This window comes from Apodemus sylvaticus, chromosome 10, assembly GCF_947179515.1.
Source record: "Apodemus sylvaticus chromosome 10, mApoSyl1.1, whole genome shotgun sequence".
Taxonomy (NCBI): domain Eukaryota; kingdom Metazoa; phylum Chordata; class Mammalia; order Rodentia; family Muridae; genus Apodemus; species Apodemus sylvaticus.
In genome coordinates this window covers 67,167,608-67,193,604 of record NC_067481.1, presented here as the reverse complement: position 1 = coordinate 67,193,604, position 25,997 = coordinate 67,167,608, and the positions used below count along the sequence as shown (strand labels likewise).

Here is a 25,997-nt window from a genome sequence, read left to right as displayed (position 1 = left end):
ACATTTAATTTCTCTTGTGTGTCCTATTTTTCAAACCTGAATGTGCTTTACTGGTATAATGCTTTTATATGCTCCCCAGAGGACAGCCGGGTCAACCACAAGAATGAGGTCTTGGTGACTGGGCAGTGGCAAGCCCAGGTGCATTAACACTGTGGAATCTTGGGTCACTGCTGTGTACCTGAGCTCACATCCCTGGCCTCTCCTGCTGCTGTCTGTCTGTCTGACTGAGATGCCCATCTGGATCCCTAGATGGGAGGAAGATGACTACAGAACTAACTGCTTGCTAGAGCACACACAGCGCTACAACCCTCCTTATTTGGATCTGAACTCTCAGTGCCCCAACTACGTGCTGCATCTTCTGATCTTAGAGACCGCCTTGGCCTGAGAGGGGACCACTGTCCATTAGGGGAGGGTACGCATGCATGTGTGCATTCATGTTTGAGTGCAGAACAAACCAACATCTCCAGGCATCAAGCAGTTCACGCTCAGCTAGAGACCTGGGCCATCCCGCCTGTTGCTGCTCTGAGTTGAGAACACACAGAACTCCAGGCCGCATCACCTCACACACAGCTACAGCGTTCCCCCTTCCTGAGCAGCACCGATGTGTTTTCTGGCCTTTGACAAATTAAAACAAGCCTAGCATTGAAAAGTGCAAATTGCTCACAGCTGGGGCAGAGAGACAATTACTAGGGTAGGTAAATAGGGTATCATTTATAAAAAGGAAAACACCGTCCGTGCTGAGCACTGGGTGCCTCTTAGAAGGAGCCATAGAATTATAGGAGACAAGCTTCAGCTGGGTTTCTCCCATTCCTGGAGCATTGTGTAGAATCACATGGTACCAAGGCTGGAGAGAGCCTTCAAGTCTATGAAGTCCAACCACACATCCAACATATGAGGTCGGGTTTGGCAATTCTGCCTCCGATTGGGTCGACAATGGCAGAAGCTCTTATGTGAACTTCCTTCTTTGTCCTGGACTGAGCCTCAGTGGTTTTTCTGGCTCCTGACAGTGTGATACCAGGACAGGGCCTGAGCCAGAGAGCACAGTAGTTGACATTGAGAGAATTCTCTACCTCTCCCTATGTTGGTCTCCTTGTCCGACAAACTGGGGCTGTCCCTCACGTGGGGTAATCGGAGAAACAAGAAAAGCAGAGAGGGAAAGGCCTCCTAGATCTATAAGTACTGATCTCGAAAGACTGTGACATAGTGCCATTAATAAGTAAGAAAATAGGCTTCGGAAGGAATGTGCACGCATCAGCATTAATTCAGAATTAAAACACTGGCCGTGGGAGGTTCATGAGACTCAAGAGGCTAAGGAAACTTACAAGGCTCGGGAAATTACACAAGGCCCCTCCCAACATTACAAAAGCCGTAGCAATGGCTAGGGAGAAGACTCAGTTGGAACTGCCTGCAAGCTGTGTGGAGACTTCAGGCATGTGGCTTGCCTGATTTGTCACTCATTGCTGGAGGCTGCTTGGGGGTCACCCGTGCCCCTGTAAGTTAACCCAATAACTTACTGGTTTGCGAAAATAGACGTGGACAACCATTTGGTTGGTTCGTGGTTGGTGCCCCATCAGGGGTAAAGAGACATTTGTTCTTGTCTAACCAGGGGCCTGGTGGGGGGGGGGGAGGTTAATTAAAAAAAACATTGGGAAACCAGTCAAGAAAATAAACTGTTAGATCTCTGGCAGGGGTGACTAGTGTGATTAGTGTGGCTTGTCATGTGACACATGCATAGTACACACTTGACAACACAAGTCAGCGCCTGGCTAAGTCCCACTGGACCTTCCTGATGTAATGACTTGTCATCCGTTTGTGCCATGTTATTCAAGAATGCACCTGAAACATAACCACCTCATAAGGCAGACTTAGATATGGTGGGCCGAGAGCACACATGGCTCCTCTGCTGAGAACAGAGTGGCGTATAGGTGGGGACATTGTGAGGGGTCAGGTCCTTGATGCTAACCTGCTGGGAGGGCATCTTTTGCTTCAGGACACTAGCTCCCTGAGCTTGGGCACTCCCGAGAGACGTCAGCCTCCCCGGCATACTTTCTGTCTTCTCTCTGGTGGCAGGTGAGTGCGTCTTCAAGATGCCCGTTGTACACAGGACCTAAAACTGTAAAAGCAGATAGCGACAGACAAAGAAGGATCAAGTCAGTGCTGCGCACCAGCCTCTCAGCGCTTCCCATACGCTAGGTGCTGTGAGGGAAATAAATCACCCGGTGCCCAGCCCCCGAGGAACCTGTGCCTGGCAGGAGCACACACAGCCCTCAGGGACCGTGAGTGTGAGTCATCTGGGGATGCTGCTTTGGGGAGCGCTTCAGGCATGAATTTGATTGCCTAGGACAGAGACATGGATGAGATTCTGCGTGATGAGGCTGGAAGGATGGATGAGAATGGTGAGCCCCTGACATTGCTGAGAGGCCTGGATTCACGATACCACATGAACTGTGGTAGCGGAATGAGGGGGCCAGAGGACTCCTGTTTGTCAGATTGATTTCTGGGAGGAAACTTCTAGAAACAGCCAAGAAAATCTCAAACTTCCTGCCCTAGTGTTACCCAATGTGGAAGTAACTGAGCAGTCCAGATTCTGTGTTGGCTTGGCGTGAGGTGAGGTGTGCGTGTGCATGTATGTGTGTTCATGTGTGCACATACTCACATGAGGGCTCATATGTGTGTTAGGTGTGTGTGCACTTGCATGTGTAAGTGCCTTCATGTGTGTTTATATGTATGCATGCATGCATGTGTGTATGTGTGCATGAATGTGTGTGTGTGTGTGTGTGTGTGTGTGTTTGTAGGTGCACACATGCCACAGATCACATGTGAAGGTCAGAGGACAGCCTATAGAGGTCACTTCTTCCACCACGTGGGTACAGGAGATGGAACTCAGGTTTTCAGGCTTGGCAGCAAGTGCCTTCACCCCCTCAGCCATCTTGCCCGCCCTTTTCTTTCTTGGGGAGTTGATGGACAGTTAGAGAGGCGCCTAGAAAGCTCTGACGCGTGCTTAGCTTTTTCTTTCCATGAACTGTGCAGGAAAATCCCCCCAGGGGGCACTTTTGCCCTTTAACAAATGAGACGCTGACAGGCCAACGCATTGCAGGAATGGAAATTTTCTTTTCCTTTCTTGATAACACTGTGAGTGATAGGCATGGGGAGCACGTGTTACCCCTAGACATCTGTCAAGTGGCGTGACTTAAAACACGCCACCAAGAGCCCAGAACTAGAACTGCCCGAGAGCCCGATTCCCTGGATGGGCTGCAGCTGCGGAAGGCCTCAGCCAATTGGTGGGGAGTCGCTTTCAGAAAACAGGGCATAATTAACTCCATCAAGGTGGCTTTCTGAGTGTTTTTATTCGATGTCTGACTATTAAATAGATTTATACCCCTGCCCACCTGCTGGAAAGAGACGAAGGCATTTAGCTGAAATTAAAAATGCAGACAGGGCTGTCTGTCTAGGTAATAGCAACAGTCTCAAAGGGTGACTCATCTTGCATAGAGTGAGGGCAAGCAGTTCATTTGTGTGATGAGGTGCTTCCCAGCCCCGAGAGCTGGCTGAGGCAGGAGCATAATGCATTCTCAAAACCACCAGAGGCCTGTCAGGGTCAGAGCCCCACGCACTTGAGGAGTGGGGTCATCTGTAATGTGATGTCAAAGAAAGTGTTTGGGGAAGATATTCATGCACACATCCAGCCCGTGAGATCTCGGCATGTTATAAAGTTCACATGTCAACCAAACCTAAACCATGGACCAGCAGGCGGCGCACTGAAGGAGAGGTGGTAAGAGAGTTGAACTCCTGAGGCACCGTTGTATTAATTACCCCTGTCGGACTGTGATGATATGCCTGACAAAGCAGGAAAAGGGGCTCATTTAACTCGTGGTTTGGGGACACAGTCTGTCGTGGTAGGGGAGTCCTGGAGGTGGGAGCTAGAGACAGTTTACTCATATCAGTCATGTCTATTAAGAAGCAGGCAGTGACGTGCACTGGTGCTTACCTCACTGGGTTCTTTTTCTTCAGTCTGGGACCCCGGGGCCTCGGTTGGTGCCACACACATTTAGGGTGGGTCCTTTCACGTCAGTCAACCTAATCCAGAAACATCCTCATGCACAGTCCAGAGTCTGTCTCCTGGACAGTTGTGGATCTTGTCAAGCTCCTGTCAGTTTCAGTCACCACAATCCCTCATACACTCAGCCAGTCCAAGGTCCACCCTGAGTCTATTTCCATAGGTGCTGGCTATGGTTAGCTTTCTTGTGGGGCCTTCCAGGAGCCCCTAGGATGAGCTGGGACACAGTGGGTTCACCTCAGAGCCAGATATCCCTTGTCCACTGGCCTACTCAAGGGTTCACTCTGTGTTCACCCCTAGAATCTAAGATTAACTAGTGAACCCAGTAGCTCACAGTTCCTGAAAGATCACATGCACCCAGAAGTATTGTGGAGGACCGAGGCTGCACTAAGCCCTTGATGGAAGAGGCCACAGACAGTTTCGCTGTTACTGACTCTAGGGTGACTGCCGGCAACCTCTGGATATCCTGGTCCCACAGGAGCTGTCTGCTGTCCTGACACCCCTCCTCTTTCTACCCGCATCTCTGAATTTCCCTCCAGAAGCAACCTGTAGGATTTCTGCCCAACTTCCCTTCCTGTTTTCTTGCCTGCCCCCCCCCCTTGCCACCAGCCATCCAAAGCCCCTTCCATACCCCGGCAAGGTGCTCACCGTGCTCACCGTGCTCACCGAGGAAACTCAGTGGATGGAGCACCTTCCACCCCAGTATCATCTTCCTTGACTCGCCTGTGATCCACATACCTCAGGGATGTGCTGTGTGCGTTCACTTGACAACACCAGAGGTTGTTTATGGTGCTTTGTTCTGTTTTAACGCAGGGGCAGAGGACATGCTCGGTCGGTAAAGTGTTTGCCATGCAAGCAGGAGAACCTGGGTTCCATCCCCGTAGGAACCAGACATAGTGGCACACATGTGTAATCCCAGCACTGGGGAAGCACAGAGAGGCAAGATCACTGGGGCTCATAAGCCGGTGAGAGACCCTGTCAGAAAACAAGGGAGATAACTCCTGAGGAACAGTGCCTGCACAGGCATGTGTGTGCACAGCACATGCACAGACGGACGGACGGACGGAAAAGCAGACAGACAGACACAGCGCAGCATTCACTGATTAAGAGATACACAAAACTATGACAGATACAGGACAGTGGTCCCTGCACCCTTGGGAACTGGGCTCTTGGAGCCCGGGGGATACAAAATCTGCAGATGCTCAAGTTCCTGATGCAAGATGGTGTAGTGTTTGCACAGAGCCTGCATGTATCCTCTGTCTCCTGTAAGTCTCTCCGAATTGCTGGAGGTTAGAGCTGTGTGGCTCAGTGGGTAAAGGCACTTGCTATCAAGTCTGATGGCCAGAGATCAATCCCCAGGACCTACGTGGTGGACGGAGAGGACTGACTCCTGAAAGTTGTCCTCTGACCTACACATGTGTGCTTTAGCACATGCATGTGCACACACACACACACACAAACAATTTTTAAAAATTCCCCCTCCGTTGTTTATCATACACTGTCCAATGGACACTGTGAGTATTTATTAAGCCTCGTTGCAATGTTACCTGTGTTAGACTTTATCCTTCCTTGTTCGGGGGATAATGACAAGAAAAGCAAGTGTGTGACATGATCAGTACAGGTGCAGTTGGTTTTTCTAGTATTTTCCACATACAGTTGTCAAGATTGTATCGCCCACGGACCCAGAGCCCTGCCTGTGTAAATGTTTGGCTCTGTCTCTTTCCTTCTCTCCTCAACGCGAACACTTGCACACCGAGACTCCTGTTGTTTGTTACCTCTCTGTAAGACCACAGCTGTGGCGTTGTACGGAAATCTTGGAAAAGTGGTTGTCTTAAGCTGATTATGTGAATTTATAAATTTTAAGACCTTGAATGGCAACATATGAACCAGCTGTTACAATCAGAGACATCAGACCATAATTAAAAGGGGATCGAGCCAGATGTTCTGCTGGCCTTTAACAAAGAGCCTCTGCCTAATTCCCAGAAATCTCTGTGGTGGACTTGATGTCTCCCAGCCTCCAACACAAAAGGCCTGCAGATGTAAAGCGTTCCCCATCCATGCACACTTTCCAGGCAGCCTCTGTGGTGGAAAGAAAACTCCAGCATTCCCTCTAGAGCCTGTGGAGAAGGAAGAGGTCCATTTGTCATTTCAGAGACCTTGAGTGAAGGAATGACCTGCTGAGGTAAGCAGGTGGGGACAGCACTGTCTAGATATGACAGTGGACACCTGTGTGTTCTCAGAAGTGCGGTCGTTATAGCAACTAGGGGGTTTGCAAGAGGCACCGGCCCCAGGGTAATAGCTGATGCGGAAGACCAGTCCCTCAGGATCAAGTGTGGTAGGGTCTTATCACTGGAGATTCTGGAATGTGCTCCAGGCTGAAGTTCTCTAAAGAGTAGCAATGGAGCCCTTGGGGAATCAGGGAAGCGGTTTGCAGGCTCTTCAAGCCCAGCAAGTTAACAGAACAGAGCAGGAACACAGAGGAGGTGTGGAGAGAGTACATTGCAATGTGTCAGTGTCTGTGCACACATGTATCTGCCTGTGCAAGGTTGTAAGGGTTCATAGGGGGGGGGGCACTGTTGCATATATACGTGGAGCCCAGTAGTCAGCCTTGGGTGTCATTCCCCAGGCACCAGCCACCCTGTTTTATGAGACAGGACCCCTCAGTGGCCTAGAGCTCACCAAGAAGGTTAGGCTGACCACCGGTCAGGAAGCTTCCCCAGCTCTGGGATGACAAGTGCCTGCCATCAGATTTGGCTTTCATGAATAGATCTTGGGGATCGAACTCAGTTCCTTGTGCTTTGCAGACTGTGGTTGTTTGTATGTGCTCGGCCCAGGGAGTGGCACTGTTAGAAGGTGTGGCCCTGTTGGAGTAGGTGTGTCACTGTGGGTGTGAGCTATAAAACCATCATCCTAGCAGCCTGGAAGCCAGTATTCTCCTAGCAACCTTCAGATGAAGATGTAGAAGCTTTTCCTGCACCATGCCTGCCTGGACGCTGCCACATTCCCTCCTTGATGATAATGGGCTGACCCTCTGAACCTGTAAGCCAGCCCTAATTAAATGTTGTCCTTACTAGAGTCGCCATGGCTATGGTGTCTGCGCACAGCAATGAAACCCCCCTGACATAGACGGAGACCTTTCCCAGCATCCCCTTCCCCCCCAAGAACTTTCTAGATTAATCTTAACAGAGTTCTTCAGAAACACCTTTGCTAAGTCACAGCAGAGTCACTATTTTCAGCCGTGCAAGCAAAGGCTGGGTTTACAGTGCTGTGTATCCTGCATGCTGATGCATTTAATCTTTTATGAGCAGATGTGACCTCTGGTTCATGCACAGGCTATTTCCTCTCTCTGAAATCCCCCAGTATCTTCCCCAGCATCGGGTCACTCACCTATCCCACATAACAAACGATGCTTCCATGTATTGTCACTTATCAGAACAAACAAAAGCCCCGGCCGGGCCTTCCTGGGGCTTGGAATTGGGCGACTGACACCCATCAGGCAGGGTGGATCAAGCAACTGAGTAATGGAGAAGCTGTCCAGTCACGTGATTAACAATGTCTGACACCTCCCCACTCCAGGCCATCAGTGCCTAGCTGGTTTCATACAGGGCTGGGCTGATCCTTCATTTCCCTGTATGGGGCACGAGGTGGGTTCCAAGACTACCCTCTGACGTCTTGGAAATGAAATGACACGTGTGTAGCTGCATATCACACAGGGCTTCGGTACACAGAAAGCATGCAGCCATAAAGTGAGGATCCACTACTCCTAAAAATATTTCCTTTGGTGAGAAATGCCTTCACCTCAAAAAAGGACTGCGTGGGATGCCTTCAACTGCTGGGGTCCTCCTCTTCCTCCAAAGGCATCACTGATGCCTCGGGGCACTCTGAAGTTGACAGGTAGACACTTCTGTCCCTGAAGATGAGCTACAACTTAGGACACAAGAAATTCGAGCAGAGCCAGGATGTCATGAGACCCAGAATATTCACAAGTACACAGAGGACATCATCTACCACTCTGGTGGCCACAGGTGGCCTGAGGACCAGCTGGGCAGTGCTTGTTTTCCATCTCTGTGTCCAACCGAAGCAGGGGACATATAGACATTCCAGGTGCCCCTCAGACAGCGTTTCTAGTTGGAAGCAATAGGATTTGAAATTTGGATATAGTCCACATGGGAATTGATTTTACAGCTCATAGCACCAAAGACTCCCAGAGGACCACAGGGGACAAGAATCCCTCTTCAACACTTAGCGTGCCAGCTGTATAACCTCGGATCAGGAAACTTCCCACCATGCGACAAGGGTAATGCCCTGTGGCCGCTTCCCTTAGCATTGACGGGAAGCCACAAAGAATTCGGCGGCTGCGACATGTACAAGCTTCTGGCTTAGTGCTGGGCACAAAGGGCACCTGGTGAGCAGAGACCACACAGCCTGCCTCACTGAGCTTGGGGTTCAGAGCTGTGGGGTGTGGAAGGTGAGTCGCAGGGCACTGCCACCAGCTAATACGGGCGCCCACTTCGGTTACAGAGGTAGAAAAAGGTTTCTAGGGCTGGGGATGGGTTCCGTTGGTAGAGTGCTTCCCAGTCTAGCCAATCAATGAGCTCCAGTGTTAGTGAGAGACTTCCTGTCAGAAATAAAGTGGAGAGCAAGAGAGGAAGATGCTCAACTTCCACCTTTGACTAGCTGCACACAAGAATGGCTTGTGTGTGTGTGTGTGTGTGTGTGTGTGTGTGTGTACGCACGTGTATATGTGCACCACACCCGACAACCTGTGCACAACCACCGGACTGCCCTTTGAGCTCTTCACTTGCACCATAATGCACTCTCCCTACACACACACACACACACACACAAGTAAATATAAAAAACTAATAGGTCCAAAAACCAGGGCTTGGCAGGATGACTCAGTGGGTAAAGGCACTTGCCACAAAGCCTGACACCCAGAGTTTGGCCCCTGGGACCCTCATGGAGGAAGTGCAGACTTCCATAGGTTGCTCTTTGATCTCCACAGTCACGTGCCCACATATACACAGACACACACACACACTGAAAATAAATAATTTAAAATGTTAATGAAAACTTTAAGAAAAATCTTTGGGGAGGCCAGGGAAGGGAAGCTAGGCCATCTCTAGCAGCCACCCCATGCCCTCTCATGTGGTTGAGGGTGTTACCTCCTTCAGCCGGCCCTCCATTCCTCTCGCTGCCTGTCCTCGGTAGCCATGGCTGGTAACAGTGGAGATCCGCCTCCGCCTTCCCCTCGCATCCTCCCTATGATCAGTTTCTATCTAACAGGCCAGTGGCTTCAAGCCCACCCTCACCCAGTGTTAACTGCCCTGAACTGCGTTGGTCTGCAGAGACTGCTTCCTAACTGTGCGGTGCCGTGGCCACAAGAAGTGGGGGGAGCGGATTTCGATGCATCATGTTAGGGGATGCAATTCAAATTAGCCGCCCCTCTCACCTCAGCTCTCCCTGAGGCTCTTCTGTAGAATCCAAGAACATGGGGCAAGCAAGATGGCTTAGCATGGAAAAGGGCCTGACAAAGTGTGTCCAGTCACTAGAACTCACAAGGAAGGAGAGAACCTTTCATACCCCCCCAGCTGACTGTGAGCTCCGTTCCCTCACACAGTAGAGGACAGTGGAGATGAGTCCCTGAATGTGGACAGGCGTAGGCAGCGAAAGGCATTTATGACACTGGAAGAAATTCTGAACTGGGAGATAGCCCTGCCATGCTGACCTACTGTGTGACTCCGAGTGTCATTAACTTCTCCAGCCACCTCACTTCCTCCGTAAATAGGGGCTGGGGGTGGGGGAGTGACAAAATTGTTAGTAGCATCAGGTGAGAGGTGACATCAGTCTCTATAGGCCTGGTGTTCTAATTTGTAACTGTTTGTTGAGCAAATTACATCTCTGCTCTGAGCCTTAGTATCTTTCTTCTGTAAATAGGACTGCTAGATAACTAGGTATCTGAGGTAATGCAAGTGTGTGAGCCCAGCTCAGCAGGTGTCCCCCCCATTGTCACCATGGTGACCACCGTCCTCATTTGCAGTTCCTTTTAGCTCCAAATCCTGAGCCCTTCTCAGATGTCCCTGCGCAAGGAAACTGGCAAAATCAGGCAGCCCTGCTTGGAGTAAATACACCTTCTCATACAGACAGGAGGCAGCAATTGCCCCTAAATAATCGCTCCAACTTTACCACGGGCTGTCGAAAGGCCCTAATTGGCCCATCGGTAACAAGTGCAGCCGTCTGCATTAGGGTGATTTAGTGATGGGGCCCTGTGCCCATGAAGATCTCAATGATTGCAGGGCAGAGGTGATATGTCTCCCTCTGGGAGCCCCGGTGTGTGGCACAGAAGATAATCTCACTCCCGAGTTAACGACCCACTGGTTGAATGCATTCCCGAAGCAGAGACTTGCTGTGGATTTCCTCTGCCCTAGAGACTGTTCTAGAGGAACAACCTCCTACCCAAGCTTGGCCACACCTCTCACTGTGGGGTCTCACTGCCTGAGAGCAGAGGAAACCGAGGCCTGCTCTTTGTGTGATCATAGCCCCTCCTCGGTATGTTTTTTCACGTGTTCCACCTTTGTGACACAAGGCCACACAACCTGATGTTCTCTTCATGGAATCTTAACTCCATGTGGCCCACAGCCCCCCTTAGAGCTGTTTTAAGTGGTACCTTGTGGTTCCACAGCATCCCAACAGGGGAAGATGTCTCTTACAATATACTCATTTCTCCCCCACATCCAGGGGAAGGCCTCAGCTACCTTTCCAGATCACCAGTTCTGATGGACCTGACCTCTAGTCTACAGCTTGGAAAAGCAAAACTAAAACAAAAAAAAAAAATTAAGTCATATTTTTATTTGTTATTGGGTTTTGTTGTTGTTTGTTTATTGTTATTATAAATGGTCCCAATTATACATTTATGGGACTTATATAAAGGTATCTTTAAAAACAAGTATGGGGGGTGTGGTTGGATAAACGTGCTTACTGTGCAAGATTGAGGACCCGAGTTAGAATCCCCAGCGCTCCTGTAAAAAGCTAAACGTGGCTGGGTATGTCTTTAACCCTTGCTTTGGGGTACAGAGGCAGGTGGATCTTTATTGTCCATGTTTGCAACTTTAACTTTTCAAAGCTTACTTTTAATGGTGGTTCTTAAACGCCCTGACCTCCTTTCTAGCCCACCACGACCAGAGGCAGTGGGAAAGAAAGGATATGGGGGAAGTGGACCTGTTTAGAAATGGTTCTTTGGAGCAAATCCCATCTGCACTGTCAGGAAATTAGAAGTTCAGTCCACAAGTCGGTAGCAGCAGCTCGATCCCCTCAAAAACACTTCACAGATACACCAGCAGCAGTCCAGTTCAGTAGAGTCGGGACAGCAAACACGAGTCAGCAGCGGTGGCACAACCTCGCAGAGACAGCCAGGCCTCTGCTGAATTGGAACAAGTCAGCAGGAGCAATGACATCACCAGGGCCAACAGGAACACCAGAAGTTCTCAACTGTGCCTCTCTCAGCAAAGTGAAGGTCAACAGAGACTCAAGATGACCAACAAGCCTTGCACAATTAGCTCTACAAGCGAGCCTAGCTCAGCCTTCGTCACCGTTTGGATCTTCCAATCAGCCCAAGTCCTCAGAGTCCCGACAAATGCAGCTCAACTACACAATGTAAGGCGGACCCATACAGGCATGTTGTTGGCAAAGAATCCTTCATCACGTGTCCTTTCACATGTTTGCTTCAGCAGAACATCCTCTCTCCTGTGTCTGCTTCAGCAAAACCTTCCCTCTAACACAACTGACTTTCCAAAAGAACCCTTAAGTATTGTTCAGTATGTATATATGCATGTGTGCATTGTGTGTGCGCATGTATGAAGCCCAGGTGTGCCATACCACATGTGTGAAAGTCAGGACAGTTTGTGGGAATCTCTTTTTTTTTTTTCCTTCTACCACAGGGTCCCAGGAATCAAACTCAGGGTGGCAGTCACCTTTACCCACTGAGCCATCTCTGCGGTCCTCATGCCACTTTAATTAGGATAACTGTACACTAAGTTCAGTCAGTGAAGAGATCAAGAAACATGACTCTCCCAACATTTTCTTTTCTAAAACACCTCCACTCTTCTGGGTCCTTCATGGCCAGATACATTTTAATGGTGGTTTGTTGACTTTCTCTTCTACAGAGAAGACACAGTGATGCCAGCAGCTTTAATTCTGTGTCACTAGGAACCACTGTCATCGTCAAGCCTGATCCCTGAGCACAAGATGGCGTCCATCTGTCTCGGTGTTTCATGTTTTCCAACCACGTTTTGTGTTTTGTTTTGTTCTGTTCTATTCTGTTTTGTTTTGATGAGACAAGGTTTCTCTGTGTAGCCCTGGCTATCCTGTAGACCAGGCTGGCCTCAAATTCACAGAGATCCACCTGTCTACCAAATGCTGAGTTTAAAGGTGTTCACCCCAAAACTAATAAACATCAAGAGAGACCAACAGAACAGCTGGTACTTGTTTTTATTTTATATGTTTGCCTAAATGTGCGGTTATGCACAGTTGCATGCAGTGCCCTTAGAAGCCAGAAGAGGGCACTAGTTCCCCTGGAATCAGTATAGCCTTTATGTGGGTGCTGTTGGCCCTTGATCTGGGTCCTCTGTGAGAGCTGCGAATGTTCTTAACCACTGAGCCACCTGTCCCATTTTGTCACATTCTTTAAAATATTATTTTGTGTCTCTAGCCAAAGAACTCACCAAGTCTCATCCGATCTTGGAAGTTAAGCAGGGTCAGGCACGGTTAGTACTTGATTGGGAGACTGCCGGGGAATATCAGGTTCTGTGGGCTTTTACAAAACGAACTGTTTCATGTGTGCGTGAGGGGAGGGGAAAGGCATCATGGGTATGCTGCATGGGCAAGAGTGGGAGTCAGAGGACAGCCTGAGGGAGCGAGTTTCCTTCTCCCGTCTGTGTCCTAGGAACCGAACTCGGGTCATGAGGCTGGGTGGGAAGTGCCTTTACCCGGTGAGTCATCTCACTGACCTGAAAGAAATCTTCAGCACTTATTCAGGACAACTTCTCGAGGTGTAGAGCAGAAATCCAGCCCATGGAGAGTAAAAAAACAAGAAAAGCTATTGTATATAATAGAAACTCCGGTTCAGGTTGGGAGAGGGTTCTCTCTCGCTCTCTCTCGCTCTCTCTCTCTCTCTCTCTCTTTCTCTCTCTCTCTCTCTCTCCATATCCAGGGTGGGTCCTTACCTCACTTAATCCTCTCAGGAAAGTCCCTCGCAGACACATCTAGATCTGTGTCTCCTAGGTGATTTTGAATCTAAGCAGCACTGAGGTTGCCTGCAACCTCAGGAGTTCCCTACCCCCACCCCCCTCCTCACCTCATTTTTCCCGCCCAGGACTTATGCTAAAACACCTTTCCAGGTGGCATGGCCATCCCTGAGCCTGTCGGTATGACCAAGGGATGGAGTCAGTGATTGGCTAGGCCTGAGCAACAGGCTCCTCCCACATACTCCAGGGAAAGGACACAGCCCTACGTGAGTTGGATGGATGTAGGAGGAGTCCACTCAGTCTCCTCAGGAAACAACAGTCTTTCTATCAGGAAATGAGGGAACTGACACTGGACAGGCATAAACAGCTGCCATCCCTACCCTTGCGTGTGAAGTCTGTGTTCCAGTCCTGGTAGATCCCTGGACCTCTATGAGCCTCAGTTTCCCGATTTGTAGATGTTGGCCTCTGACCTTCTTGGCTCTGTCTGAGGCCTGTAAGTCAGTGAACCAAACTGTGGGTCACAGAGCAGTTCCCACGAAGCCACCCTGACCTACCTCTCTCCTCCTCTGTCTCCTCACAGAGCACCTGAAGAAGCCACTGGAGGACTACCTGGCCCTCTTCCCCAGCGTGAGGATTCTCCGGACCAAGAAACGGGAAGGCCTGATAAGGACCCGGATGCTGGGGGCTTCGGCCGCCACCGGAGACGTCATCACGTTCTTAGATTCCCACTGTGAAGCCAACGTCAACTGGCTCCCCCCTTTGCTTGGTAAGGAGTTGGGTAACCTGGAGTGGGTGGGTAGCCTTCTACCCCAAGGTAACACTAAGACCTCCTGCTTGCCTGGCAGCACCCGGCAGAGCGCCAGGCTCCAGATGGGGCTCAGAAGTTCAGGCCTGTCCTATCGTTTCATAGAGTAGGAGAGTGCCAAGCTTCAGTGACTAGACAGCTTCTCTCAGATTGCCCTAAGTCTGCTGGAGAGCAAACCAGAGCTTTCTACCATCGAGAGTCAAATTATGGGACCCGGGGACATAGCTCTATGGGTAGAGCACTTGCCTAGCAAGCATGAGCCTCTGGGTTCCATCCCGATGTTGCACTGGATAAATCAGGAATGATGACCACCCCCTCCATACACCACCTCCCAGCACCTGGGAGGTGGAGGCGGAGGGATCAGAAGTTCAAAGTTGAGGCCCCGAGAGACGGCTAGGCAGTTAAAAGCACTGAGTCCTCTTCCAAAGGTCCTGAGTTCAATCCCCAGGAACCACATGGTGGCTTACAACTCTCTGTAAAGGGATCCAATGCCCTCTCCTGGTGTGTCTGAAGACAGTGACAGTGTATTCATATACATTAACAGTGTACTCATATACACAAAATTTAAAAAAAAAAAGAAGAAGAAGAAGAAGAAGAAGAAGAAGAAGAAATTTAAAGTTATCCTCAGGTAAGCCCACACCAGGATTCATGAAACCCTGTCTTAAAAGAACCAAAATTGTGGTAGCTGGAAGGGGTTGACTTTATACTAAATGAAAATAGTTCTCAGCACCAATACTGTGAGCCAGATGGGCTGCTGGAAGGTCACCAGGCCTTACAAAGGTGCCCAGTATTCAACCGGTCAGTTTTGTAGCAAAAGAAACTGAAGTTAAGATGCCCAGTGGCTTGCTTGTCCCCTCGAGCCATTGGTGTCGAAATCACCATATGTCAAGCACCGGAGTCTATTGTCTCCCATAAGTCCACTGCTTTTAGATCTCTTTCCTCTCAGATGCCCAGGAGGGGAAGCGAAAAACCTTCCATTGATGCCTGAGGGTAGAACGTGGTCATGAGGGACTTGGAGTGGAAGAAAACCAGGTCAGGACATGAAGAGATCCACCCAGAGAGAGGCAGTAAGCAAACAGTAAGCTGTCTCCAGGCAGGCAGCTAAGATGGGTGTTCTGTCAGGACTGGGAGACATGGCAGGGCCAGAGCAAGCCGTGATGTAAGGTTACCACTTTCAGGAGAAAAATGAACTCCATCTCAGAGGTCAGGGGTCAGACATACATGACAATTGAACCAGCATCGTGATCCCCCATGATACCCCGGTCAGACCCTCCACCCCAGACACACAGATTATGGAGCCTCGCTAGTTAATACTTGCAGGCAGCTCCCAAGTATGTCAGTGGCGTAGCAATGGTGGCAGTGAATGCCACCGAGCAGCTGAGAACCCAAAGCCAGCTACACACAGCCCCACAGCATAACCCAGCGGGGTTCTCTTCCTGACCACATCACTAAGACTATACCGGATTGTGTGCTTCTAACGATCATGCCCAGAGATCTCACTGGGCTGAAAGGAAGACCGGAATTTCTGGTAAATGTATTTCATTAAACCAAACAGTGACTTGCATCTGCTTCTCATTACCAGAGGAGAGAGAGAAAACCTATAAAGCCCCAGCCCCAGCCCCAGCCCAGTCTCAGCCTCAGACCCAGCCCAGTCTCAGCCTCAGCCTCAGACCCAGCCCAGCCTCAGCCTCAGCCTCAGCCTCAGCCTCAGCCCTAGCCCCAGCCCCAGCCCCAGCCCCAGCCCCAGCCCCAGCCTCAGCCTCAGCCTCTGCCTCAGCCTCAGTCCCAGCCCCAGCCTCAGCCACCGCAGCACATTTGCAGACCGAGAGAAGCAGCCTGTGGAGGGTCCTTTTGTGAGAATGAGGTGGTGGACCGCTGAGTTGAGCTTGTCTAAACAGCCCTTAATTCGTTTCTATGGAAATGCGTGAGGACTGTTTTCATCCTCCGAAAAAGGCGAGCATCCCTCTCCCTCTTTATTTTTTGTTTTTTGTTTTTTGTTTGTTTGTTTGTTTCTCCCCTCTAGTAAAAACACAAGAACTTCCACAGAGTTCTCATCCCAGCGTGGCTTTTGTCTTTGAAGTCCATTAACACCTCCAGGCTCAGCTGGCCCCGCCCTCATTAATGATTAGACATTATGGAGCCTGAGGACTCCGCCTGGTGAGAAAGCTACTCTGAGTGTCCTTTTTCTTTGTTACTGTCACAGACCTCACGGCTTTGAGAGTCCCTCCAGGGTCAGGCCACATCTGTACTTGGATTTGACTTAATGCAGTCCTGTGGGTAGGCTCAGCGGTCTCACCTGCATTTTTCATGTGACAAAGAGGACACAGGTATTCACAATGGCTGCTTCAAGTGTCTTGCAGTCGTGGTCATGGAAAATGGGGAATGCTGCATCTCGGTCTTCAGAGACCCACAAGGACAGCAAACTCGGAGGCATCAGCCAGCCATGTCCACCGCTGTACTAGGAAGGGTGGCATTGGGTTGCCAACCTGGGCATTCAGTTCCCAAACAAGCACAGTGATGCAGGCCACTGCCATCACTGGCACCGGTCAGCTATGGGAGTGAAATGACCACAAAAGACTTGAATCATCAGGATAGGAACCTCGCTCGAGATCTTTCCCTCAAGGTCCTTAATAATCATGAAGACACTCCCACACAAGGGAGTGTGTCCTCGGGCAGATGGAAGCCATGTACCAGGATTCCTGACTCAGTGGGCAGAGAACAGTAGAGCGGTGAAACCAATCCCAGGTGCATCCAGTGCTAGTCATGTACTGTCCATCTGGGCGAGTGGCATTTCTGTAACTCCGTGTATGTGTATGCATCTTGCATCTGTGTGTGTGTGTGTGTGTGTGTGTGTGTGTGTGTATGTGTGTGTGTGTTATGGCTAGTGCATGCTAAACAAATGTTCTACCACTACAGCCTCTGCAACTATTTAAATCATGTGTCCTAGTTAGAAATGCAATGACCATCTCAATCTAGTACACAACTGTGTGCACACAGTAGGACAAAGCCATGCTTCCTGACATTTTACCTGTAACAGAATCTGCCATCTCTCGAATTGGGAGTTAATGGTCTCTGTTCTCCAGGCTTGCATGCTTGCACACATACACATACACACACAATTTCACCATTCACTTGCCCACTTGTAGGCCATGCCTTTGGATTTAAAAAATAGGCACAGGGCTGGAAGGATGGCTCAGTGGTTAAGAGCACTGACTACTCTTCCAGAGGTCCTGAGTTCAATTCCCAGCAAGCACATGGCGCCTCACAACCATCTGTAATGGGATCTGATGCCCTCTTCTGGTGCGTCTGAAGACAGCGATGTACTCACATAAAATAAATGAATAAATGAATAAATAAATCTTTTTAAGAAAAACAAAAACAATTAAAAAAAAAACAGCCGCAAATGCTGTTTTGTGAAAAATTCTGGATGACGTGATGAAGAAGGGCCCCACCCTTCTCTAGCCCTCTACGGCCCACACTGCAAGTCTTGAGCATGACCCATGACCCCTGACCCCTGACTCTGAGGCTCCCCAGCACAGCCCATCTGCCCCTAGGGGTAGATCACTGACCCTCCTGAAGCAGTCAGAGCTCCCTGTGGGAACGACATAGGGTGGTTCAGGCCAGCACTGGGATCCTTATGGTTGATTGGGCACAGTGACTCCCAGGCCTGCGTACCTTCCAGCTTGGGAACCCAGGACTGCCAAGGCTTGCCTGCTCCCTCTTGCACAGTTTGGACTATTTAAAAACTCAGGCTGAGGGCTAGTGAGATGGCTCAGCGGTTAAGCACACTGACTGCTCTTCCGAAGGTCCTGAGTTCAAATCCTAGGCACCACCTGATGGCTCACAACCATCTGTAATGAAATCTGACGCCCTCTGCTGGAGTGTCTGAAGACAGCAACTGTGTACTTACATGTAATAAATAAATAAATCTTTTAAAAAAAAAAAACTCAGGCTCAGTTCTCTTACTGATGATCACAGCTGTGGGTGCCCATGAGCAGTCGGGGACAGGGGACAGACAGACACTAGGGAACCACCTGGCTGCTTTTAGCCATAACTCATGATCAGGGTTTGGCAATAAGGACCAGGGCAAGGCCAGAATAGAGATCCTCATAGAAGAAAGTCCGTGTCTGTCCACGACAGAGCATACATTCATAGCCTGTGAGTTGGCATTCTCAAACACGGTTTTATCTACACCTTTTAACAACCTCAGAGGCAGACCCTCCCACCCCACTTCACAGAAGAGACCCCGGGGCTTAGAGACGTTGTCTAAGGAACTGCTTCCTGTGGTGCTGGGTCTAGTAGGAATACATGGGCATCCTGGAGATTGTTCAAAACAAGTTTCTAACAGAGCAGGCACAGCCCTTGGCTGCTCCCTCCACTAATGGGCGTCTCTCTACCACCTCAGACCGCATCGCTCGGAACCGAAAGACCATCGTGTGCCCAATGATTGACGTCATCGACCATGATGACTTCCGGTATGAGACACAGGCCGGGGACGCCATGCGGGGTGCCTTCGACTGGGAAATGTATTACAAACGGATCCCGATCCCTCCAGAGCTTCAGAAGGCTGACCCCAGTGACCCATTTGAGTAAGTACAGCTGGTCTGGACGCATGAGTCAGGGACCAGGGCCCCTACCAACACACCGAGAGTCTGTACACGGGTTCTAGGGTCCTGAGCGCACACAGCCCAGAACCAAGAATCTAATGGCTAAACGTATCTAGTTCTCTGACATCCCTTTCCTCCTCCCAAGTCCTGCACGTCCCGCACATACAGTGCTTCTCGCTGCCAAGCAGCCGTGATCCAAGGGCAGCAGCTCTCTTAGACTACCCAGGGTGAATGTCACCTCAGGGGACAACAGAGCTTGAGTGAGGAGCTCCCATCCCACTGACCTTGCCTATGGCATCAGCACAGGAGGGAAGGGTGTAGGGTTAGCGATTTAGACCTACGGCTTAGAGATAGGGTCAGAAGCCAGCTGTGAGGGGCCAGTAGCTCTGAACCGTCCCACAATTCCCTGGGAGTGAGCCCCGCCCCTTTCGAAGGCTGAGGTGAGGACACCTAAGTACTTGCAGGATAACCTGTGGTGTGTCATGCCCTCAGTAATATCTCAGGGATTCCCCCCTGCTCCCTGCCACCACCACACACACCTTGTATGAAGGTCCAATGCACATGCCACAAGGAAGGCTTAGGAGGCACGTGGTTAGGTACAGCCTCGTCCCCTCAGTCTGTCCCACAAGTCCTGGAGCCAAGCTGGTGGGCATGAAGGCTGCCTCCAGGCATGCCGGTTTGAAGCTTTAGAGTTTCAGCAGACTGGGACACAGCCATCCATCCCCGTAGATTTTAAGTAGCAGACATTAGGCTGCTTCCACTCAGCGCTGCCCCTTTGTGAAGCACCACAGTTTCCTCTGGATCCCATCACGTCAGATGGTGACTCTCTGATGCCCCGGCCACCCTCAGTCCATCTCAGTGCCTTGCCTGTGGTTCCCACCTCCCCTGAGGCAGTTTCCTTCAAGACACCTCATAAACACTTTCTCCTCAGAGCACCCTTCCCTACTCCCTAGCCACACCTTCTTTCTCACCCTCAGGGCTGGAAACAAACACAGCCTTTGCCTTCCTCGGTGCTCTTGTCTGCCCTTCCCATAGGCCGCATTTACTATTTATTCTCCAGCTAGCTCTTGGATCCGTCTGTGCCAAGGTGACTTCACCACACAGCTATCTCCCAAAGAACAGTGGTTTCTCTCCTGACCCCTCCAGCACCTGCTTCATGAATGGCATTCGGTGATGAATGAATGAATGAATGAATGAATGAATGAATGAATGAATGAATGAATGAAGTGTGACATCCAGAGTAATTGGAAGGGTTGAGCTAGCACAGCCGAGCAAACATCTGCTGATTCAGCGAGAGAATCCTCAAAGGATCCAGGTGCTCAGGTTCTGGCCCAGAGGCTGCTCCCATAGGCCTGGCGAGGCCCCAGCAGAGCTGCGTTATTTTTCAATCTCTCTAGAAGGTTCTGCAGCACCTACATACTAAAGGTAACCGTCCAGACCCTGTAACTAAGGGGAAGGCTAGAGACATGTCCGTGATGTAGCTGTGACACCTGTGGGGTGGAATTGCTGCTGCTGCGGCTGCAGCTGCTGTGGATTTCACTTCACAGATACTCTCAGGTGTTAATCACATCAGGGGACGGGGATCCAGTAGGTTAAAATGCAGTGATCTACCAGAGGAAGTAGGAAGCAGGAAGGCCAGGTCCCTGTCCATGAGGCCTTGGCGTCCCCAGCAGACAAGCTCAGTTTCTGGGGACACCTTCACCTGGGTGTCTGACTAGTGTCCACACCCCTTCTCCAACAGGTCTCCCGTGATGGCCGGAGGGCTGTTTGCTGTAGACCGGAAGTGGTTCTGGGAGTTGGGTGGATACGACCCTGGCTTGGAGATCTGGGGAGGAGAGCAGTACGAGATCTCCTTCAAGGTGAGTCTCTTCTCCCATGGGCAGCTGCCGCTGTGGCCTCTCCACTTCTGGCGTAGAGAAGTCAGGAGCTGACCGACCACTCCCTGTGGTAGGGGCAGCGAGAGGGTAGGAGGGACCTTCAAGCTGCCTGGTCTCAGCCGTAGACATGACCAACATTTGCTTCCTCTCGGCATGGCTGTGCCAGAGCTTCCTAGCACTCGGAAGATGAAGATGGACAAAGCTAGGCCTCGGGCTGTGTGGCCTCACAGAGGCCCAGCCTTGCCTGCTTGGTTCCCCTTTCTGGTCCTCCCTCTTGTGTACGTCACAGCAGGAGCTGGCACAGACCCCAGGTGGAGGCTCCCGTGGAGCGGCTGGAAAGACCTCAGTCCAGGTCCTAATCCTGTCAGTCAGCAGCTTTGACTTTGAGCAGTTCTGGTCACAGGTCCAAGCTTTGTGTCCTCAGCTGAACAGAGATCCGTACTCGCCTGCCCCGCCCCCAGCCCGGCCCCCACCTTCTCTACACACATACACAGCCCAGGACCCAGGAAGGTTGACTCAGATGACTAAAAAGTGCTTAGCACAGAGCCTGGACCGCAGCCAGAGATTAGTGGCAGGCAGACGTTGCTAACGATGACATGAATCATTATTTACAATGGCCTCCGGATCGGCCTGGAGCCAGCGAGCTGCCCGACAGTGACAGTGGAGGAGTTACTACTTAAGCGACTAGTTTACCACTAGTAATGTGAGCGTGTATCCTACTCTGTATTTGTGAGGTTCTGTTCAGGGCCCCAGGAGAAGAAGGCTCAACCCCTATGAGGGAAAGAATAGCTTGTCCTCTTGAGGTCCATGAGATGGCTTAGGGGTTAGGACACCCACGACCAAGCCTGACGACCCGAGTTCCACCCCCAGAACCCACATAGTGGGAGTGACGAGCCATTTCCCACACGTCGTCTTCTATAGCACACGTATACATACAGTGATAGAACCAGCATTCAGCATGAGCTGCCTCCGCCTGGCAACTTCCCAGCCTGTGAGGGACAACCAGCCCTGTAAGTGAGTTGAGCGTCAAGCTTTAACGCAGCGGTCTGATGTCAAGCACCACGATGGAGGACCTCAGGGCTGGACCCAGGTGGCCCACGTCAGGTCCTAGCGCCGCCAGCCGCCGCTTCCGCAGCAGCTGTGCGGTCTTGGACCAGGGTGTTCCCCCTCACTGAGCCTTCATTTTCAGCTTCCATGAAATGAGGTTAGTGGTTCTGTGGCTCTCAGTGTTGTTGAGAATTAATGAGACCAGGCTTGCCAGGGGCTATTTAATAAGAGTTCTAAAAAGCATTATCATTATCAAGTTATCAAGATGTCAGTATCATCTACGGGACCAGCTGCGCAGTCCAGACCTCAGGAGTACAAACAGCTCCCTAGAATTCTGCACGGACATTTGTCCGGTGCGATAGAAGACAGTCTGGGTCTCTATGAACCCCTAGGTCTTTGATGCTTTCTCCTCTGAGAGACCAGACTCCCAAATACAACTAATGTTGGTATCAAGGGATAACGCCCAGGGTGTTTAGCAAAAGATTCCGCACCAGCCAACTGGGACAGAAGCCCAACCCTGATGCCACAGTAGCCCTTCTCTCGAGTCGGAGCTGTGAGGGTGATGCCCACGTTACACCCACCTCACGGAAGCAAATAAGTTTCAAACTACACAGTCTGTCAGTGCCAGGGCCTGACCCCAATCTTGCCAGCTCCAAAATCTACAGATGATAGCCTGTTGAGGGAAAAGGCAACTGAGAGGAAAACTAGCTGAGAAAATCAGCTACGCTCGCTTGCCCTTGCTTCTTGGGTTTTTTTTTCTTAAATAATTTATTCATTTTATATATAAGTACACTGTAGCTGTCTTCAGACATATCAGAAGAGGGCATCAGATTCCATTACAGATGGTTGTGAGCCACCATGTGGTCGCTGGGAATCGAACTCAGGACCTCTGGAAGAGCAGTCAGAGCTCTTAACCCCTGAGCCATCTCTCCAGCCCGCTTCTTGGGTTTTTACCTCTTCCTGGGATCATTCCTATTTTACTTGGTGATTTTTGGGGCTCTCCGTGAATAGAATGAGTAACAGTCTGAGTCAGAAGTGGCTAATGAGAGACAGGAGATGTGGCTTAGTGGGTAAGAGCACCTACTGTTCTTGCAGAGGACTGGGGTTCAAATCCCAGCACCCACACTGGGCAGCTTTCAGTCTCTTCTAACTCCAGCTCCAAAGAATCAGACACTTCCTTGTGGCCTCTGTACCTATTTTGACATGCACAACACGCACACGCACACGCGCGCGCGCGCGCACACACACACACACACACACACACACACACACGTACAATCTTTCTTTCGAGACAGGGTCTCTCTGTGTGATCCTGGCTGTTCTGAATCTTACTCTGTATGTAGACCAGGCTGGCCTCAAACTCAGAGATCTGCCTGCTTCTGCCTCCTGAGTGTTGGGATTAAAAGCATGCACCACCACTGCCTATCTTACCCAATTTTGTTTAAACTAAAATAAATATCTTTAAAGGAAAAAAAGAAAAAAAAACTATGAATCTCTCCCCAGATGCCTTTGGCCCATTGGTGGGGCCCCATTGGTGGGGTCTCCTTCGTAGGGGTCCCATTGGTAGGGGACTCCTTGGTAAGGGGTCCCATTGGTAGGGGTCTCCTTGGTAGGGGTCCCATTGGTAGGGGACTCCTTGGTAAGGGGTCCCATTGGTGGGGTCTCCTTGGTAGGGGCCCCATTGGTGGGGTCTCCTCGGTAGGGGTCTCCTTGGTAGACGTCCCCTCAGTGGCTGTGCATCCTGAGGCACTTACCATGTAGACTGAGAAGTGACGATGTCTGCTGTGGATGCAGATTTTGTGAGCTGTAGCACAGAGGTCTTGTCTGTTGGCTCAGCCTCCCGGCCCGTGTAATCTAGCTTGGCAAAGGCTGCGTTCCATCAGTGTAGTGAAGTCACTGATCCATCCACCAGACACATTCTCATGAAACACCCTTCCAGGTTTGTCCCCAGAAACAGACCCATCTGAATAGTGAAGCGTAGCTAGGCACTCCGCTGCAGTAGATCTGGGATCTCTCTATGCCTTACTCATCACTGCATCCCCAGCACGTGAAGGACCGCCTGACAAGGACCATGCTGATTGAAATCTGTGGCTGGGGACATGTGGCCCAGACCAGCTATGTCCCAGCCCCACAGTAACTCCTTTTCCAGAAGGTGCTGCTGTGGGGAACAGACAGGGTGTCTTTCACAAAGGGATCTCCAAGCCCACAAGGATTTCATTTTGTTCCATGTGTTTCAAAAACACATCTAATGTCCTTCATCAGTCGGTCACAGCAGAATAAATGACAGGGCTTTTTGCTTGTTGCTTTTTATTTTTTGTTTTATTCCTCCACTGGTTTATTTACAAAAGACTCGCTAATGAAGCCACACTGGAGAATGGGGAAGGGAGCTGGCTCGAATTCCATCTGATCCAATTATGCTGGGCACTCTCTGGGGAAACCAAGCCAGAATAATGAGTAGGCCTGGCCTCAGGGAGGGAGGCATCCCCTTTCCCCATTCCCCACCCCACCACCACCCCCGCCTCTCTCTGTCTCTGTCTCTGTCTCTGTCTCTGTCTCTCTCTCCTGGCCAATGACAGCCCATCAGTTCCTGCCATGCTGAATCTGTGAACACAGGTTCTGTCTCTGCTAGGACTCAGCCTCTCCCAAGGGCCTCTCCCTCTGCCGAGACCCCATTCTTCATGGTGACAGAAATGACAACGGCCTGAGAGACGCAAGTGCACTTCCAGAAATTATGATGGATCCGTCTTCGACACTGGGCCCAACAGATTAATAATCCAGCTTTGATTCAAGGCCAGGCCTGTTCCTCCTGACCAGAGAGGAGCAAAGCCAATTCCAGGACTAGAGACATAGCTCGGTGGTAGAGGACTTGCCCGGCATCTGTGGGTCACGGCCACAGAGTGGATAAACAATGACACCTGTGCCACCATTGATGACTTGGTTGGATATGGTGACACACACTTGTAATCCCAGCCCTCAGGCTGAGACAGGAAGGAGCCAGTGAGTCTCAGGCTGGTCTACACTACGCAATATCAATCCCCTGTGCTGGAAGGAAGGAAGGAAGGAAGGAAGGAAGGAAGGAAGGAAGGAAGGAAGGAAGGAAGGAAGGAAGGAAGGAAGGAAGGAAGGAAGGTTGATTCAGTCCCCAGAATAAACTAACTTGGCTGTGTGTGCCTGTGATCCTAAGCACTAGATGACAGAAGAATCAGCAGTTCAAGGTTAGCCTGGGCTACATGAGACATCACCTCAGACTAAACCAGAAAAGTTGCAGTCTGAAATGCCTGGAAGGCGTTGATCTCTCCCTTCGCCTGCAGAGGTCTTTTGTGTCAGAGTCTTCTGCATGGAGCTTGGCCTCTCACCACTTCCAGAGGCGGGCTAAGACTGGGCTTGTAGCTCAGCCAACCACCGCGACCCCACACCACCCCATCCCGCTTCTCTCTGTGCCCCCCACTTCCTCTCTGACCCCATCATTCCCAGTATTCTTATACCAGTAACCCAGACCAAAACCAGTGTAGTGTATGTAGAGGCCAGGCCTGAAGGGCTGACAGTTCCCCAGTCAGAACTCCCCTCAGCCAGGTCAGTCCCTCCGTCTACTGTGGCTCACTCTCCAGGGCTGTCTCCTGCGCCCCAACCCCCACCCCAGAGGCCTATGGGAACCTGTGGGAAGCTTCTTGAGTGTTCTTGACCTGATGGCTGCCAGTCTGTCCCAGGGCCAGCTGCAGTCCTGGCCCTCCCGGAAGGGTGGTTTGCTGGAAGGAACTTAACTACAGGAGGCCTCAGTTTCCCCATGTGAAGCTGCATTGGCTATAAAGGTAGCAAGGCCTGAAGATGCAGTGTGTCGCGCTAAGAGCAGATCCGTGATGGGCTTGGACCTACCACGGCTACTGCTGTCCAGTGCAACCCGAGAGTCTGCAACCCGAGAGTCTGGCTTTCTGTCCCAGAACGGGGCAGCCCCCAGTTTTGGGATCCTACCCCCCTCAGGTTAAGATACGTTTGTCAGAAGCCAGAAGTGATGGAGACCATGATGCTGAAGTGTCTGCTCCACTTCATCCAAGGCAAAATTAAAGGCAGGCTGCGCGCCAAGAAGAATGCCCCGGGCCTTCTATTTTAGACATTGACTGCTCTCCTGTCTGAGAAGAAGAGCATGAGACCTTTTCTCAAGACAAAAAGAAAGACCTGAGACCTCAGCCCCTGAGGCTAGGAGGTAAAGCTGGCCAGCCTGGTCACTGACCCCAGGGAAGTGAGTAGGACAGTCCTCCACACAGAGAACGTGCTGACAGGCACAGATGCCCAGGAAGATCTCAGCCTAGGTGCATCTGTGCACATAATTGGGTTTGGTTTAAGAGGAAAGCAGTGAAAGGAAGT

At 50.7% G+C, this 25,997-nt stretch overlaps 1 protein-coding gene across 2 annotated transcripts in view; it reads left to right on the top strand.

Annotated features, from left to right (window-relative positions):
• Positions 1-25,997, top strand: part of Galnt10 (polypeptide N-acetylgalactosaminyltransferase 10) — a 144,954-nt gene that overhangs the window by 107,245 nt on the left and 11,712 nt on the right. For both annotated transcript variants that reach the window (XM_052197963.1, XM_052197964.1), the window contains 3 exons: positions 13,880-14,065; positions 18,510-18,693; positions 20,453-20,570. In XM_052197963.1, the coding sequence (XP_052053923.1) occupies positions 13,880-14,065; positions 18,510-18,693; positions 20,453-20,570 (488 nt within the window). The remainder of the gene's footprint in view (positions 1-13,879; positions 14,066-18,509; positions 18,694-20,452; positions 20,571-25,997) is intronic.